General features: G+C 33.3%; 1 protein-coding gene across 2 annotated transcripts in view; it reads right to left on the bottom strand.

Annotated features, from left to right (window-relative positions):
* The window catches only part of LOC118201974 (calpain-5-like), a 155,829-nt gene that overhangs the window by 116,729 nt on the left and 22,945 nt on the right, over positions 1 to 16,155 (bottom strand). For both annotated transcript variants that reach the window (XM_035374123.2, XM_085809711.1), the window contains exons 3-4: positions 5,428 to 5,620; positions 2,408 to 2,539 (exon numbers count right to left, since the gene is read on the bottom strand). In XM_035374123.2, the coding sequence (XP_035230014.1) occupies positions 2,408 to 2,539; positions 5,428 to 5,620 (325 nt within the window). The remainder of the gene's footprint in view (positions 1 to 2,407; positions 2,540 to 5,427; positions 5,621 to 16,155) is intronic.

Here is a 16,155-nt window from a genome sequence, read left to right as displayed (position 1 = left end):
TGCAATAAGTTTGCATGTGCTTTTAGACACCCAAAATAAATCAGAAAAATATATTAGTTTTTTCTGATGAATTTTGGTGAGTGCTGTCTTCTGTTTTTGCTAAAAAATACCAAGAGTTCTCTAGAAGTACTAGAGTTCAACTAAGAAATGAATTTGGAAGATATTTTCGCCAATCTATTAGTTACTCTACAAATCTATTTATGCATGCCAGTATTAATTGCTTCAGCAGAATGCATTCCAAAGCTCAAATTGATGTTATTTATAATCTTCAAATGAGTGGAGGAAGATGAGCAGGTCTTTCTATTATAGCTGCAGAAAAAAATTAGTTTATAGTTCTGTAGGGTGAAATTAACTTAAAGTTAACACTTCACCTAACACATAGTTATGTTAGCCTGTCGGAAAGTTGATCCGTTTAACAATTATCTAAGTGCCAAACATAAAAACAAATGAAATTTAAATCCAATGAAATTTATGAAGACATTACTGGTGGTTTACAACTGAAATTATTGCACAAATATGACAATAACTTGTTGAATAAAAACTATTACAAATGTGGGGGTCATTGCAGCTAAAGTTCAAATCTTTACAAAACAAATTTTCATCAAAGCCAAACACCTGGTCAATCTACAGTACAGCAAATACTTTGATTCACCTACCAATTCACCTACTATTATGCCTAAACTGACACAGCAGGAACTTGGGTTCAGCAAGACAACAGTGATGCGAAAAAACATTCCAATGGGCTATAGTTTAGGTTAACCTCCTACTTTTAATCAATACAACATGCACTTAAATTTGCATAGCTCACATACAAATTTAAGTGCATACGGCAAATTTAAGTGCATATTTGCAGATATGATCTCAGCAAAATTGCAATATAAGTCAAAAAAGAAAAGATTGGATTTAACTAAAAATCAAAATGTTTGATGGTGCATTTTTTTTTTTGGAGTATTTAATTATGGCAAAGCACACTATGGCTATCTGCCTAAGGGAAGGGATGCCTTCGTGGAGGACTTTATGAGGGCAACTGACTCATATACACATTACATATGGGGAAAACCCTGAAAATGCCCATGCAGCCAGCCTGTTCGCGGGATTTGAACCTCGGACCGAACTACCAGTGTTCATCGACTTTACCACTCAGCCGCTGGTAGGCCCCTAAATGTTTGATGAAATAACTGCATGCTAAATAAGTAAATGCACTTAAATGAAAATATGCTACGTCTTAAAGACTTTTAATTCACAATGCACAAAAGCTGCATTACATGTTAATAATTTATTTCATCAAGTAAATTTGTCAGTTTAAAAACTACAATTCAAAATAAAACAGTCTTGGCTTAAACTATGTTTCAACATTGCTCAGATCAAAGCATTTCTAGATGGCCTGTCATTCATTGTCAGCTGAAATCCAAATTTTGAATAATTTCAACTATGCGAGTCTTTTCGATTCTTCAACATTTTAAAATCCATTAGTATATAAGAAATATCATATCTATAAATTTATTTCGGAATAAAATGTTAGGTGATGGTAAATTATGAAATTTTCAGAACAGAAATTAAAAAGTAGGATCTTAAAAGGAACAAGATTGAAGAGTCCAAATGAACATCTTTGCAGAGGTTCCAAAAATCTAATGAACCAGTGATTCTTATACTTTTTGAAGCTGCTGCCCCCTAAGGAGCAAAAAATTTTTCAACGCCCCCCATTTGTGAAAATCTTGTAAATTAGGTACGGGAAAGGAGACTTCCTGAATAATACATGGCAAAAATTCTAAATAATTTTTTTCAGTAGACTTACACATCAAATTTGTTTAACTTGGTCACATTCATTCCCATAGCTGTATCCACTTCAGACAAATCTTCGTGTTTAGCAATATAAAAACAGTTCTCACAAACATGTAAAAAGAGACACTTGGTGAATGATTAATTTGCTTACTTTGATACACATATAAAGAAGTGGTTGAAAGTCCAGCAAAAATACAAACTTCACAACTTTTTCCCTTGAAAAGTAAAGCTTTAGAGACTTTTATCCTCACTTTTAAACACCTCTAAAAGCCACATTACACATTTATTCTTCATCTTTCAAGTTATTTAAAACATGAGTAATATGCATATCTTGTATTTATATTAATATTTCATACACTGCATTCCAATGAAATCAGGTTTCTATTTGAGATACAATCCACGAAGTGATAAAACAATAAAATCAACAATTATTGGTAGTATCATATGGACTATTACTCCTTACAGGATATACTATCAACATAGAAATTTTGCATCTTTTACAATGCCTGATAATGTAGAAACTTACATGATTCCACCTACATCACAAGAATGATTATTCCAAAAGTAAGGCTGTCAAATAAAATTTATGTATGTCAGATTGATTTCCAAAAGATATATTTATTACCTTGTTCCATAGTTCTTTCTCTTGGGCAAGGGATGAACATGCAGCAACAAACCAACAATTCCCAAGCATTCCTTGAATGACATCACAACTACATGCACCATCAACAAAAAGTTTTGGATTTGCATGTATTTCCTATTAAATAAGAAATGATACAATTTAGAACAAGGAAAATAACAAACTGTTGCTTATTTTACAGACTCCTATTAAAGATTCTCTTAAAGTTGAAAGAGTAAACACACATCGAAATATTCTAAACATACGTGTTAATTTATAAAATTTAAACATGTCTCTAAATTTAGGTTAAAATAACATTGAATAATGATTATTGGTGGAGTCAAACAACAAGAATCAGTGTAATATTTGTAAATTTTACAGAATTAGTTTCAATGGTTTTAATGGTAATCTGTTCTCGGGATCAGATTCAGAAATGCATGTATGTAAGCATATACGTACATATGTGCATATATGTGTATGCACACATGCATTCATATGTACATATATACATGAACACATCCATCTATACATACATTTCTCAATCTAGTCCTCATAACAGAACAATACTGGTTTAACAACAGAACCATCTTCCTCTGCTGCCTGTAATTACATTAAGAAAATTATGTTTTAGTTTTCTTGTTTCATCAATAGATGGCACCAGTAGCTTAACTTCTGTCTAGCCATTCTTATCTTATCTTACCTTATCACCTTTTCTTATCTTGTTCATTTACACTTAAGCAGCTGAGGTGGTTCCGTAGTTAAACCACTGAAACTGGTCCTGCAAAATTTACAAATATTCTTGCTGATTTTTGTTGTCTGACTTCTCCAATAAACATGCCTAAATACTGATATTTTAATACTAGTTTACTTCAAAATAAAGTTTATAAAAACAAAATACCCAAGCATAGATCAAAATCTGAGGTATGCATATCAGAAGTAGAGAATGACATGCAATACAACAACAATCACTCTACCATAGAAAGCTATTTATATAAAAATAAAATACTTACATAAAAAATACATAAAAAGTTTTATCACATAAATAGAATAAAAAATTATTAAAAATACATCTAACAGCAAATGAGAAAGAGGACAAAATGCATATGCATGCAGAAAGAATTTCAAAATTTGTTTCCTATTATTAATCTATACACTCAGAAGTATACTTCATCATAATATTTAACCCTCTAACCAGCCCAGGTTTGGGGATCTGTCATGAACACCTGTATTTAAAGAGCCTTTATTAGCTAAATATGTATATTTACCTATTTTATCAAAAGCAAAGAAGTAGTACTGTTTGTAGGAGATAAGTGGAATCATAACATCTGAGATAATTGAAACCAATTATTCTGTGCATATTTGCATTTTTTATGGTAGATAACAGGCCATGGCAATCATGAGTGGCTGGCTACATGTGTATTGCCTGCATGATAAGCTGTTGCAGACATTAAAGTTTTGATAAGGTCACAGAGATTCTTATTCTAAAAAATACTTAAAGAGTGTTTTTCTTAATGTTACTTTACTAACCCTTTGAGTGCCATGACCGGCATTATCCGGTCATGAGATTTTTTGTCACTTGTTATATATTAGCTTATAATTTAAGATATTTTTTGCTTTCTTTCATTAATAATATAAATGCCGTTTCACTGTAATATATGCATAATATACTCTCACATAAATGAATAAAATCTTATGTGAAATGGTTTTCATACACTTTTTGTTAATATTGATGATATTAATAAATGCGTTTTATGTGTTTTTATCTTACAAATTTTGAAAACCACATTTCATGTTCCAATTTAATTTTCAGTTAATACAGCAAATTTATCATTAGCTAAACAAAAAATGTACTTATAAGCTGACTGTTAGTTATAGCAGTTAAATTTTAACTAATATACTAACATAAAAATTTTCATATTTATGTATCATCCTATTCGCAGTGAAACTATCACAAAGCAACACGATTTAGCACCAGTCATAGGTAAGTGTGATGTAACAACACACTCATCACATCTGCATGTTTGTTTATATAACCCAACTGATTCTAAATAAGCCTTCTTTTTGTTTTTATGAACAAGGATACAAATAAACTGTTATTATTATTTTGTCTTGTATTTTGAAAAAAAAAAAATTATTTGAGACCTGCTTTCTACAAAACAGCAAGCAGTGCATTACTTTCAAAGTTATGGAATCCTACTATAAAAAAGTGAGTATTAATGGAAATGACATTGTTAGCTGAATAGGACTTATAACACAGTAATAGAATATAACAATTAGCAGTCTGTCGGAAGTTTGTATTCAAAGCATTTTAAACAGAACTTTCTGTAAAATCTGAGGACTTGACAAAATAAAATTCATTAGAAGCCTTTGCATGACTGAGTCAAATGCTGACTGTTTATTTAATGAAGAGGCTTTAATTTATTCAGAATTCTAAAGGAGCAAATTGGTGAAACTTTGACAGGGTTTCCACCAAGTTTCATGGCTTGATGATAGGCAACTTTTCATCATTGAAGGGATCATACACAAGTACCAATATTTGATCTTCTTAGATATATAGCATTATCAAAATTTAATATTCATTAAAAAGAAATAATAAGATATGTTTAATAAAGTATCATTGTTAACAATATATCGCAAAATATAGACATGAAAACAAAAAACTTTTTTTTATATATCAGACTGTGTCATGTATCTGGCTGCACTCAGCCAATCAATTGCCTGCCTCGCGGTAAGAATCCAGCAAGTGAGACAGATGAGAGCTGTCTCCAGAAAGTGTGGTAGGGTGTTTAGGCGCGAGTTCGAGTTTCAATTTTAGCCAACATTGGTGATTCATTTGTAAGGTATTGAACACCTGTATTTCATCTGAGTTATTTTCTTAAATCATATAATATCAACCTCATGTAAATATTTGTACATAAAAGTCCTGCTTCTATATAATAAAGGATTCATTTTCCAATAATGTATTGTGTCATGTCTCTGCCCTCCCGACAAGCATGACAGCAGCCAGATACATGACAGACTGTTACCTTTGGTCTTTTCCATTCCACTTGACCAGGAAGCTGTCCAACATTTCCCTGGGAAAAAAGTGAAGTATCATCAGCAGGAAATTCAGGATCTTCAAATAGTTGTCCTGCTTCTTGGGCTTGATGTTTCAGATCTTCATAAACTTGTCCTTTAAATGGTTTACACACAGGGCTGAATAAATTTGAAGCGAAAGAACTGAAAAGAAAACTGATATATAAAATCAAGGTATGAAAAACAAATATTGAAAATAGCTAAATTTCTTTTTGGGTGCTTACGTATTATTGCAATCACCTCAGTAAAAATCACAAAAAAGTCAGAATGCGCCAAATTCTTTCAACCATCCACATAAATTTTTTTTAACAATCAACATCACCATTTCCATATGCATTCCTTTTGTTGTATTCCTAGTTCCAACAGCTTTCCCAGAGAAATTATGGTTATCTTTTGTCTCAAATTCAATTTTAAAATTTGTACTTGTGGGATTTGCCTATAATAAAAGAAACAGAAGTAAAATTTCTCCAGAAATGCAGTTCTTAGTTGCAAAACTGCCAAAGGAACAATGCTTTGAATCTCTCCTTGCAATTAAAGTGACTACCACAAAATTTCAACCAAAGCAAAAGAAATAAAAACCACTTGCAAGTAGGTTTATTAGTCTAAAGGGGCTTTGTCCCTGAGAGACTACTGTTTTCATTTTGCGATTTTGCATCGGAACCCTAAAAACGGGATATCACTTTTCAAATTGTTGCCACCAAATACTATCGCCCTGTACTATAGAAAAAATTAAATAATGCTTAGAAGAAATTAAATAATGAAGAATCTGCATAAATGTATGTATGTTTCTCGCATTGTGATAAAACAACAGCACCTACAGATACCCAATTTTGAATGATGTAATCCTATTGGGAATATGGGCATCTGAAAGCCCAAATTTGAAGTTTGGAATCTGTTTTATTATTGATTTCATATTTTGTAAAACTTTAGCAAATTTTTTATTAACAAACTCAATAATTTAAAAGCCAGCAATGGCAAACACTTTATGGGGGGGGAGGGACTTTTTATCTCCAGCTCGCGGAACCGTGTATCGGAAATTCTAAAGATATGCTCATTTTAAAATTATTTTGTGACATTGCTGTTGAACTGAATTTTATGGTTTAAATGCAAAGAACATGATATTTAATAAATAAAGGTAACACACAAAACGTTAAAAAAACGCCCCTTTGGATATAATTTAAAATCTGAAACCTTTCAGATTTATTTTTATTTTTAGTCCAAAGGAGCTTTGTCCCTGAAGGACTATTGTTTTTGTTTTGCAATTTTGCATTGGTTCACTATAAATGTACGTTTCACTTTTTCAAACTGTTGCCACCAAATATTAGAGTTCTGCATTATATTTGAAAAAAATTAAATAATGAAAAATCTGCATAAATGTATGTAAATTTCTCGCATTGTGATAAAACAACGGTACGTAGAGCCATCGAATTTTGAATGACGTAATCCTCCACCGAATATGGGCATGTGAAAGCCCAAATTTGAAATTTGTTTTATTATCGATTTCATGTTTTGTAAAACTTGAATGAATTTTTGATTAACAAACTCAAGGATTTCAAAGCCAGTAATAGCAACGTTGTACATAAAAAACATTTTTATCTCGCGAGTCTGTATATCCGGTGATTCTAAAGATATGCTCATTTTAAAACTATTTTGCGATACTGCTGTTGAACTGAATTTTATGGTTTACAAGCACAAATTTTATGGTTTACAAGCACAAATTTTATGGTTTAAGTGTGAAGAACGTGACATTTAATAAATAAAGGTAAGGCACTAAATGTTAAAAAATCCCTTTGGATGTAATTTAACATCTGAAACCTTTCAGATTTTATATATATATATATATATATTGGATAAGTACTTAGTCAAAATACAAAATACGTATGTACATAATAACTTTGAATTTCTTACAACAATAAATCATTGTTCTTCCCCCCTTCATAAAATTCACTAAACTACATGAAGGTGGTTACGCTAATATGTAAGTACTTCTATTTGTGATCCATGGGTTTTTATCAGGTCATCCCATTAGTAAAGTTTACCAGACAGGATTTTTCAAAACATGTTTTACATGTTTAAACAAGTATTTTCATGCATTTATAAACACCACTGAGCAAAGACAGCCTCAATCACATAAATTCTAGCTTGCAAGCATACAGATACTAACTTGTTGTTTTAATTACTCAATATTTTTTTTTTAATTCAGATATTCTAAATAGCAAATTTTCATTTCAGAAACTGTAACTAAATTGCATGTTTAGACAAAACAGATGTATAAAACGCTTACTGGCAAAAGGTGAAAAACCACTTACAAGGAAAAGGAGGGAGGTAAAATAAATAGAAAGGAATTAAAAAAACTACTACTACGACATTAATATTGGTTTCCTCATACATACTACTACGAGTAGTGAACTAATTTTACACAGATTGGCATTTTGTATACATTTACATATCGAAAAAAAAATTTTTATACAGATTCATATTTTGATTTGGTATGCTATATTTCACAATGAAAGGGTACAAGCATTCTAATTTTTTTAGCATACTTGCATATATGATGAATGTGAAAGAGTTTCATCTGGTGTCGAGGGTTTTCATTACTTTCTACATGAAAATAGATGCAAGTCATTAGCTGATATGATTGCACAATGCAATAATTACTTTCTATAATTATTATATTTAAATATCAGAAACTAATGCAAGAATCATGGAATTTGATCAGTCTCATCAATATTCATGTGAATGGATGGAAGGCCAAAAAGCAGAACCCTTGTTCAAGCAGCTGCAAGATATTTTTATGTTAGTTTGCAGAGCCGTAAGGTTTTCGGAAGCAGAAGAAACATTAAAAATTAACTTTGTGTTCACTGGGATTCAAACTATGGATCTTGAATTCTACAAGCCAGATGCTACTACTTACATTACAAGACCATACACACAGAATTCCTTAAAAGTTTTACAAAAAATAAAAGCTTTCTCTACATGCTTATATGATCTAGCTTCATAATCAGAAAATCATAATTCATGCGTTAAAAAGTATTTGAACTCCGAGTTTCGCTTAGAAGCAAAACTATCACACTTCTCATTGAAAATTTCTGCAAAATTTCAAAGAACATCAAACATGAGGGGGGGATGAATGGTGCAAAGTGAGGCATCATTTTTTGATTGTCTGCAATGCTTAGAACAAGGCATAAAAAGTAGTATTTTCACATCACCTTCATCACTACATTTTTACCATACTAATGATTACAAACCAACAGACTTAGTACTCTGTGGTGATGGCGATAAGGAGCGCGCCTTGCACCCTCCGATAAGTGTGGCAACCCTAGAGGAGAAGTTTCTTACGAGTAGCGAGCAGAGCGAAACAGGCAGGCTGTTGGGCAGTGCGCACGAAGTTCCTAAATAAAGTTTAATTTTTATTGTGCACTATGTCTTGTTAATATTTATATTAATGCAGTAAGAAAATAATCTGTGATATGGAATTTGAGGATTGGTGGTAAAAACACAACAGGAAATCTCCATAATGGTAACCCGGACTGTGTTAAATCGTATGAACAGTTCTCAAGCACTTTCGGTTTTGACTACAAGCCATCACTCAAGATCTCCAAACCAGAAGTAATGGATTACATCGGTTTTCGTCCTCCGAATCACAGATGAGTAGTAATTATAGATCATTTTATAATTCTGTTTTCTACTTATCATTTAATTTCATTTTCTTTAGTTAAATTTTTGCTTTTATTTTGGCTTTAAAACCTTGCACAATGTCTGATGTTCATGCCGTCCAAATTCCGGTTTATAACCGATCAGACCCATCTTTATGGTTTATTATGTGTGAAAGTACTTTTGCTCTTGCCACCCCAAAACCTATCCCAGAATCCATTACTAAATATAATTATGTAGTTTCTCATCTTCCTCCAGATATCGCATCACTAGTACGGGATTTACTTATGAAACCAGACCCTATTGTTCCATATACAAAGCTCAAAACTGAGTTAAATCGTTCAGGAGAATCTTCTCAGCAAGAAATTCGCCAATTATTATCTGGAGAAGAATTAGGTTCTCGAAAACCTTCCGATTTGCTTAGAAATATGAAACGTCGAGCAGAATCTTTAAATGTTCCTGATAACTTAATGTTAGAATTATTCCTTCAACGTTTGCCTTTGACTGTTCAGTCTATTTTGGCAGCGGTTTCCAATTTAACTGTAGATAAAGCTGCAGAAATTGCCGACAGAATTTTAGAAGTAAATCCAACCCCAGGGACTTGTGCCGTTTCTCGCACAGTCGATCAGTCTCTTGAGGATAAATTATTTAAACAAATAGAAAAATTAAACAAACATATTGATCGCATTTCTCTTTCTCGTGGTCGCTCACCAAATCGCGGAGATAGCAATAAGGAAAGAAGCAATTCCAAAAGGAGAGATTATTCTGTTTGCTGGTATCATAGACATTTTGGGAAAAAGTGTAGAGATGACAAATGTACAAAACCTTGTTCTTGGCAGGGAAACGAAACCAGCAAAGAATAGAGGCGACTTATTCTTTGCCTCAAGTTTCACATCGCCTGTTCGTTCGTGACCGTAGAACAAACCTTTCATTCTTGGTCGATACCGGCTCTGACGTGTCCTTACTTCCAGCAAATAATTCTCAAAAACGGAATTCGTCCCAACAAACACTTTTCGCTGCTAATTCTTCTACTATTCATGTTTATAGTCAAAAAACACTTTCTTTGGATTTCAAATTAAGACGACAGTTTACATGGATTTTTCTTATAGCAAATGTTAGTACACCCATTCTTGGAGCAGATTTTCTCCATTTCTTTGAATTGGTGCCTGATCTCAGAAACAAATGTCTCAAAGATTTAAAAACGCATTTTAAAACCGTCGGTTGCGTGAAAAATGCAAGCATTTATTCAGTAAAAACTGTATTTAGTGATACACCATATCACAAAATTTTAAAAGAATTTCCTTCAGTTACTAGATTACCAGATCCTAACCAACCTGTTAAACACAACACCGTTCATTATATCATAACTAAAGGTCCACCTGTGGTTGCAAAACCTCGTCGGTTAGCTCCAGATCGCTTAAAAATAGCAAAACAAGAATTTCAAACTATGATGCAATTGGGGCATTTCAGACCTTCGAGCAGCAATTATGCATCCCCACTTCACATGGTTCCAAAAAAGGGAAGTCTGGAATGGAGACCTGTAGGAGATTATCGAGCATTGAACGCTCAAACAATAAAAGACAAATATCCTATTCCATGCTTAGCCGATTTTACTGCTGCATTGCATGGTACTAAAATTTTTAGTCATGTCGACCTGATTAAGGCATACCATCAAATACCAATTAACCCAGCCGACATCCACAAAACCGCCATATGCACACCATTCGGTTTATTCGAAAGTACCAGTATGCAATTCGGCTTATGCAATGCATCCGCAACTTTTCAACGTTTTATAGATGAAGTCACGCGGGATTTAGAAGGTGTTTACGCTTTCGTCGATGACTTGCTCATAGCCTCTAAAGATTCTGAGGAACACTGCAGGCATTTGAAAGCTTTATTTTCCAAACTTCAGGAATATGGACTTTGCATAAATGTTTCAAAATGCACCTTTGGTCAAACGTCTATTGATTTCTTAGGTTTTCACCTAAGTGAAAACGGAATTGAACCTCTTCCTGACAAAGTCAAATGTATTTTAGATTTTCCTCAACCTACCACTCTCACTCAGCTTCGCCGATTTTTAGGCATGTTTAACTTTTACAGATGTTTCATATCTAAAGCAGCACATATTCTTTCCCCTTTAATAAAATTGTTAGAAGGCTATATTAATAAAAAGAAATCTCGTTCTCGTGTTCAGGATTCATCCCCACAATTAAATTGGAACGAGAATGCTGAACAAGCCTTTATTGCTGCCAAAAATGCCATTGGTCAGGCTACCCTTTTGAGACACCCTATTCCCGGAGCCCAGCTAAGCATCTGGGTAGATGCCTCAGACGTCGCAATAGGCGGCACACTTATGCAGTTGTCTCAACATACATGGGAACCTATAGCATTTTTCTCTATGAAACTCAATAAAAGTCAACAGAAATGGTCCGCGTACGATAGGGAATTATTTCCAATTTATTCTGCAATTAAGAAATTCCGACACATGTTAGAGGGCAGAAATTTTATAATTTATACGGATTAAAAACCGTTAATATACGCTTTTAAACAGAACCCTCATAAATGTTCACCTCGACAATTGCGCCATTTAGATTTTATTTCTCAGTACTCTACTGATATTAGGCATGTGCAAGGTTCAAAAAACGTCGTTGCTGACGCTCTTTCAAGAATCGAAATTGATTCCATAACAAAATCTCCATTTTTGGATTTTAAAAAATTTTCGGAAGCTCAACGGCATGATCCGGAGGTACAAGACCTTCTCAAAAACAACACATCATCTTTGAAACTGGAATTTAAACCGTGCCAATATTCTGATGGTAATATTCTTTGTGACATATCAATGGACATTCCTCGTCCATTTGTTCCGAATTCCTTTCGCAGACTCATCTTTAATCATCTGCACAATCTGTCAGATCGAGGAATTGCAGCTACTACGAAGCTTATTTGTTCTCGTTATGTATGGCCCGATATGAAACGTCATATCAAAAACTGGGTGAAATCCTATGAATCTTGCCAAAAATCAAAAATTACTAGGCATACTAAAGCACCACTGGGCACATTCTCTCTTCCTGATGCACGTTTTTCAGAAATCCATATGAATATCGTCGGACCGTTACCTCCATCAGAAGGCAACGTGTACCTTTTAACTCTCATAGATAGATTCTGCAGATGACCTGAAGCCATTCCCATCCCAGATATGAAAACGGAAACCATTTGCAGAGCCATCTTCAACTGTTGGATATCTCGTTTTTGCTGCCCATCGATCATAACAACAGACCAAGGTTCTCAAATGAGATCCGCACTTTTTGCAGAATTTACGCGCATTTTGGGTAGGAACAGAATCACAACAACAGCCTATCATCCAATGTCCAACGGCATTGTTGAACGATTTCATCGACATTTAAAATCTTCTCTCAAGGCTCACGAGACCAATAACTGGACTGAAACACTACCAGTTGTTATGCTTGGTATTCGTACAGCCGTAAAGGAAGATCTACAGTCATCTTGAGCTGAACTGGTGTACGGCACAACTCTCAAGCTGCCTAGTGATATGATAACGTCATCTAAGATATCTCCGTAAGACACTCAATTTATCACGAATCTACGGCATAGAATGCAACAATTGAATCCAATAGCAACATCTGCACATTGCCAAGAAAAGTGTTACGTAAGTGCTACCTTAAAGTCGTGTACGCATGTATACTTACGTGTCGATCAAGTAAAGCCACCTCTGTGCCAACCATATACAGGTCCGCATAAAGTTCTTTCTAGAACGAACAAAACTTTCACAATTGATATTAACAGTCTGAAATCTACTGTGTCTATAGACCGTGTGAAACCAGCCTATTTGCTTTCGGACTCTAATTTGCCTGAACTGAAAACAAATAAAGACTTAAAGACAGTTCAGCAGAATAAATCTGCAAACAAACTCTCTAAGACACAAACTGTCACCAGATCGGGAAGACATGTTCACTTCCCTAAGAAACTTGCTTCTTACATAACAATTTAAAACATTTTTTTAAAAATTCATATCTTAACATATTTCTTGTTATTTCATGTTTATTATATGTGTCAATACCTTGTTATATATTGAATTGCATTTTGATCTTTTCTAATTTTATATTCTAATTTTGTAATCATGTAAAAAATACCCGACAGTATGGATCCTCCGAGATAATTTCATAACCTATGTCGTTCCTTTGAATAGCCATTAAAGGAACTGGGGGGAAACTCTGTGGTGATGGCGATAAGGAGCGCGCCTTGCGCCCTCCGATAAGTGTGGCAACCCTAGAGGAGAAGTTTCTTACGAGTAGCGAGCAGAGCGAAACAGGCAGGCTGTCGGGCAGTGTGCGCGAAGTTCCTAAATAAAGCTTAATTTTTACTTTGCACTATGTCTTGTTAATATTTATATTAATGCAGTAAGAACATAATCTGTGATATGGAATTCGAGGATTGGTGGTAAAAACACAACAAGAAATCTCCATAACTCCACAAAATCGTTTGTTGCATGAACATGATCTATACTAGTGGTGGTCAACTTCTGCAGATATGACTGTTTTTCTTTACCTACTAAAATCTTGTCATTTAACACACCTAACTAGGGTGTTAATAAATGACAATGGGATTAAAACAACATAATATTTTATTAGTAATATTTATAAATTTTAAAAGTAGCCACAAAAAATATGGATCAAATTTTAGTTTATTATCTTATCAGCAAAGGGAAGTCTGTATTTGCATGTCTCCAACCAAGCATTCACAATTTTGTGTGTAGCTAAATCAAAATAATGATAATGAATCTTCAATACGCGAATCAATAAGTAGGGAATAATATCTAGTTTCTGTGAACTTTAAATACAGTACAAAGTCTTTAATCCGGACATCCATAATCCGGAATGATCTATAATCCAGACCTCAAAGCTACAAACTTTCTGCGCATGCGCATAATACCTTTACGCATGCGCATATGTGTTTACGCATGCGTGTTTAATGTATAACGGACGGTTTAAGCTAGGCTAAAATTATCTAATTATCTATTTCAGTTAATGTTGCAGATTGCGTTGTTCCTTAATCTTCTAATTGGATTCGGCTTATTATTTTTTGCATACTGTTAGAGCAATTTTATAAAAAGTAAGCTTGAACTTTCGATTAAGTCAAAAAGAGTTTCTGACTCTGGAGCTGCCAAAGGATCTACAAAGCGAAAGCATGTTTCGATGTCCATCAAACAAAAAGTGGAATTGCAGCAAAAAATAGATAAAGGCATGAAGAAAGTGACAGAGAGGTTAGTGAAAACGAAAAAATTTCGATTGACGAGTTAGTCGAAATTCTCGGCACAGCAATTACAGGACTTGAACAACGGAACTTTGTAACTGAACAAGAAATTATGTCTGTTTATAGAATCAAGAGAAAGTATTAGCACATAAAATGAAGCAACTTAAACAACTTACATTAAAAGAAATGTTTAATAAAGTAAACAAATAAATATCAAGCTTTTTTTTTTTTTTTTTGTAACTTTTGATACCCTTTAGATCATAATTGTTCTTTATTTCATAAATTACGGTTTCATATTTTAAATTTTATAATTTCTGCATGCCATCTTACCAGATTTAAATTGATGATCTATAATCTGGAAAAAACCCTAATCCGGAATCGCAGAAGTCCCAATGAGTACGGATTAAAGACTTTGTACTGTATAAAAAAAGCATGAGAATGTATATCAAAAACAACAGTAGACATATTTGCTACATTTGCTGATACTAGGATATTTTTCTTAAATGATGTATTTCCAAAAAATTTCTTCAAATTTTATAACTTGTAAGGTTAAATCAGTTTGTAGAGTTATAATTTCATTTTCTAATGGATTTCTTTTTAAATATATGTATTGAAAATTTTTGCAGCAATCTGTTTTACATTTAAATGCTTTTCAAGGAAAAAGACATAATGAGCAATAACCTCAATATTTTCCAAAATCACAATATCTGAATTCAAAGTCTAGACCACCATTTTAATTTCTGCGATGTTCTAAAATTCTGATTATTTTTTAGGTGAATAAACACATTTAGAAAGAAGCCACTGAAGTTGTTTTGTTGACAGTTTTCTAGTACCATAATAAAGTGTGTTCTATATGCATTAATGTTACTGATAATTTCAATTGCTGTCCTGTTTTACCTTGCAATTTTAAATTTAAATTACTTAATTTCAATATAAAATCTATAATAAATGCTAAATCACTGAATCAAGTTTCATCATTTACATTAGGAAATTCTTGCCCTTCCTCTTTAAGGAAAAAATTATCTCAGTTATCAAATCACTGAGTCATTCTGGAAACGTACTTTCATTTAGCCACCTTACATTGGTATGCAATAGTAATTCTCAGCATCCTTCACCAAGAGTCAAGTCACCAAGTTGCAGCTTGAAGAAACTTCCTCAAATGGATTAAAGAATTTTGAATGCTATGTCCCCCCTTCTTTTGTATTTAACCTTTTGCTGGCTAATAACACTTGGTGATTTATGCAGTAGTACCTAAAAAACTATAGAATTTATCATTTTGGCATAGAGTTCTATATCCATGTATACAGTAGGCAGACAGCCCTCATGCACTTTGCCATAACTAAATAAATCAAATCAATCAAACCATTTATGTGGCCTACCATCGCTCTTGCTCCATCTATTATTACTGAAACTAAATTAAAAAGTAGTAGCTTCAAGTTAGTGAAAAAGACTTTTAAAATGTTAAGTTCCCCATGTTTCAAAAAAGAATATATGTATTACAAAGTGTTATTTTGTCCAAACTATCAATCACTGCATTTCGGCTCGGCTATTCTTGAAATGAATGCATAGTCTAGTTTATATTAATAGCTGCTAGATGTCAGTTGTCTTCTGTTTTGTGTGGTAACCGTCACATGTTTAAAACAGCTACTCTGCAGCAGAAATCATTTTGTGTTCTCGAGTTTGCAAAGTGCAATTCCGTGATTACAGTGCAAAGACGTTTCAAGTTAAGGTACCAAAATGATCCTCTGAATGGG

This window comes from Stegodyphus dumicola, chromosome X2, assembly GCF_044657685.1.
Source record: "Stegodyphus dumicola isolate Sdum_Otavi_A_Nest chromosome X2, ASM4465768v1".
In the NCBI taxonomy this organism is placed as follows: domain Eukaryota; kingdom Metazoa; phylum Arthropoda; class Arachnida; order Araneae; family Eresidae; genus Stegodyphus; species Stegodyphus dumicola.
Note: the sequence above shows the minus strand (reverse complement) of the source record. Positions and strands in the feature narration are given on the sequence as shown.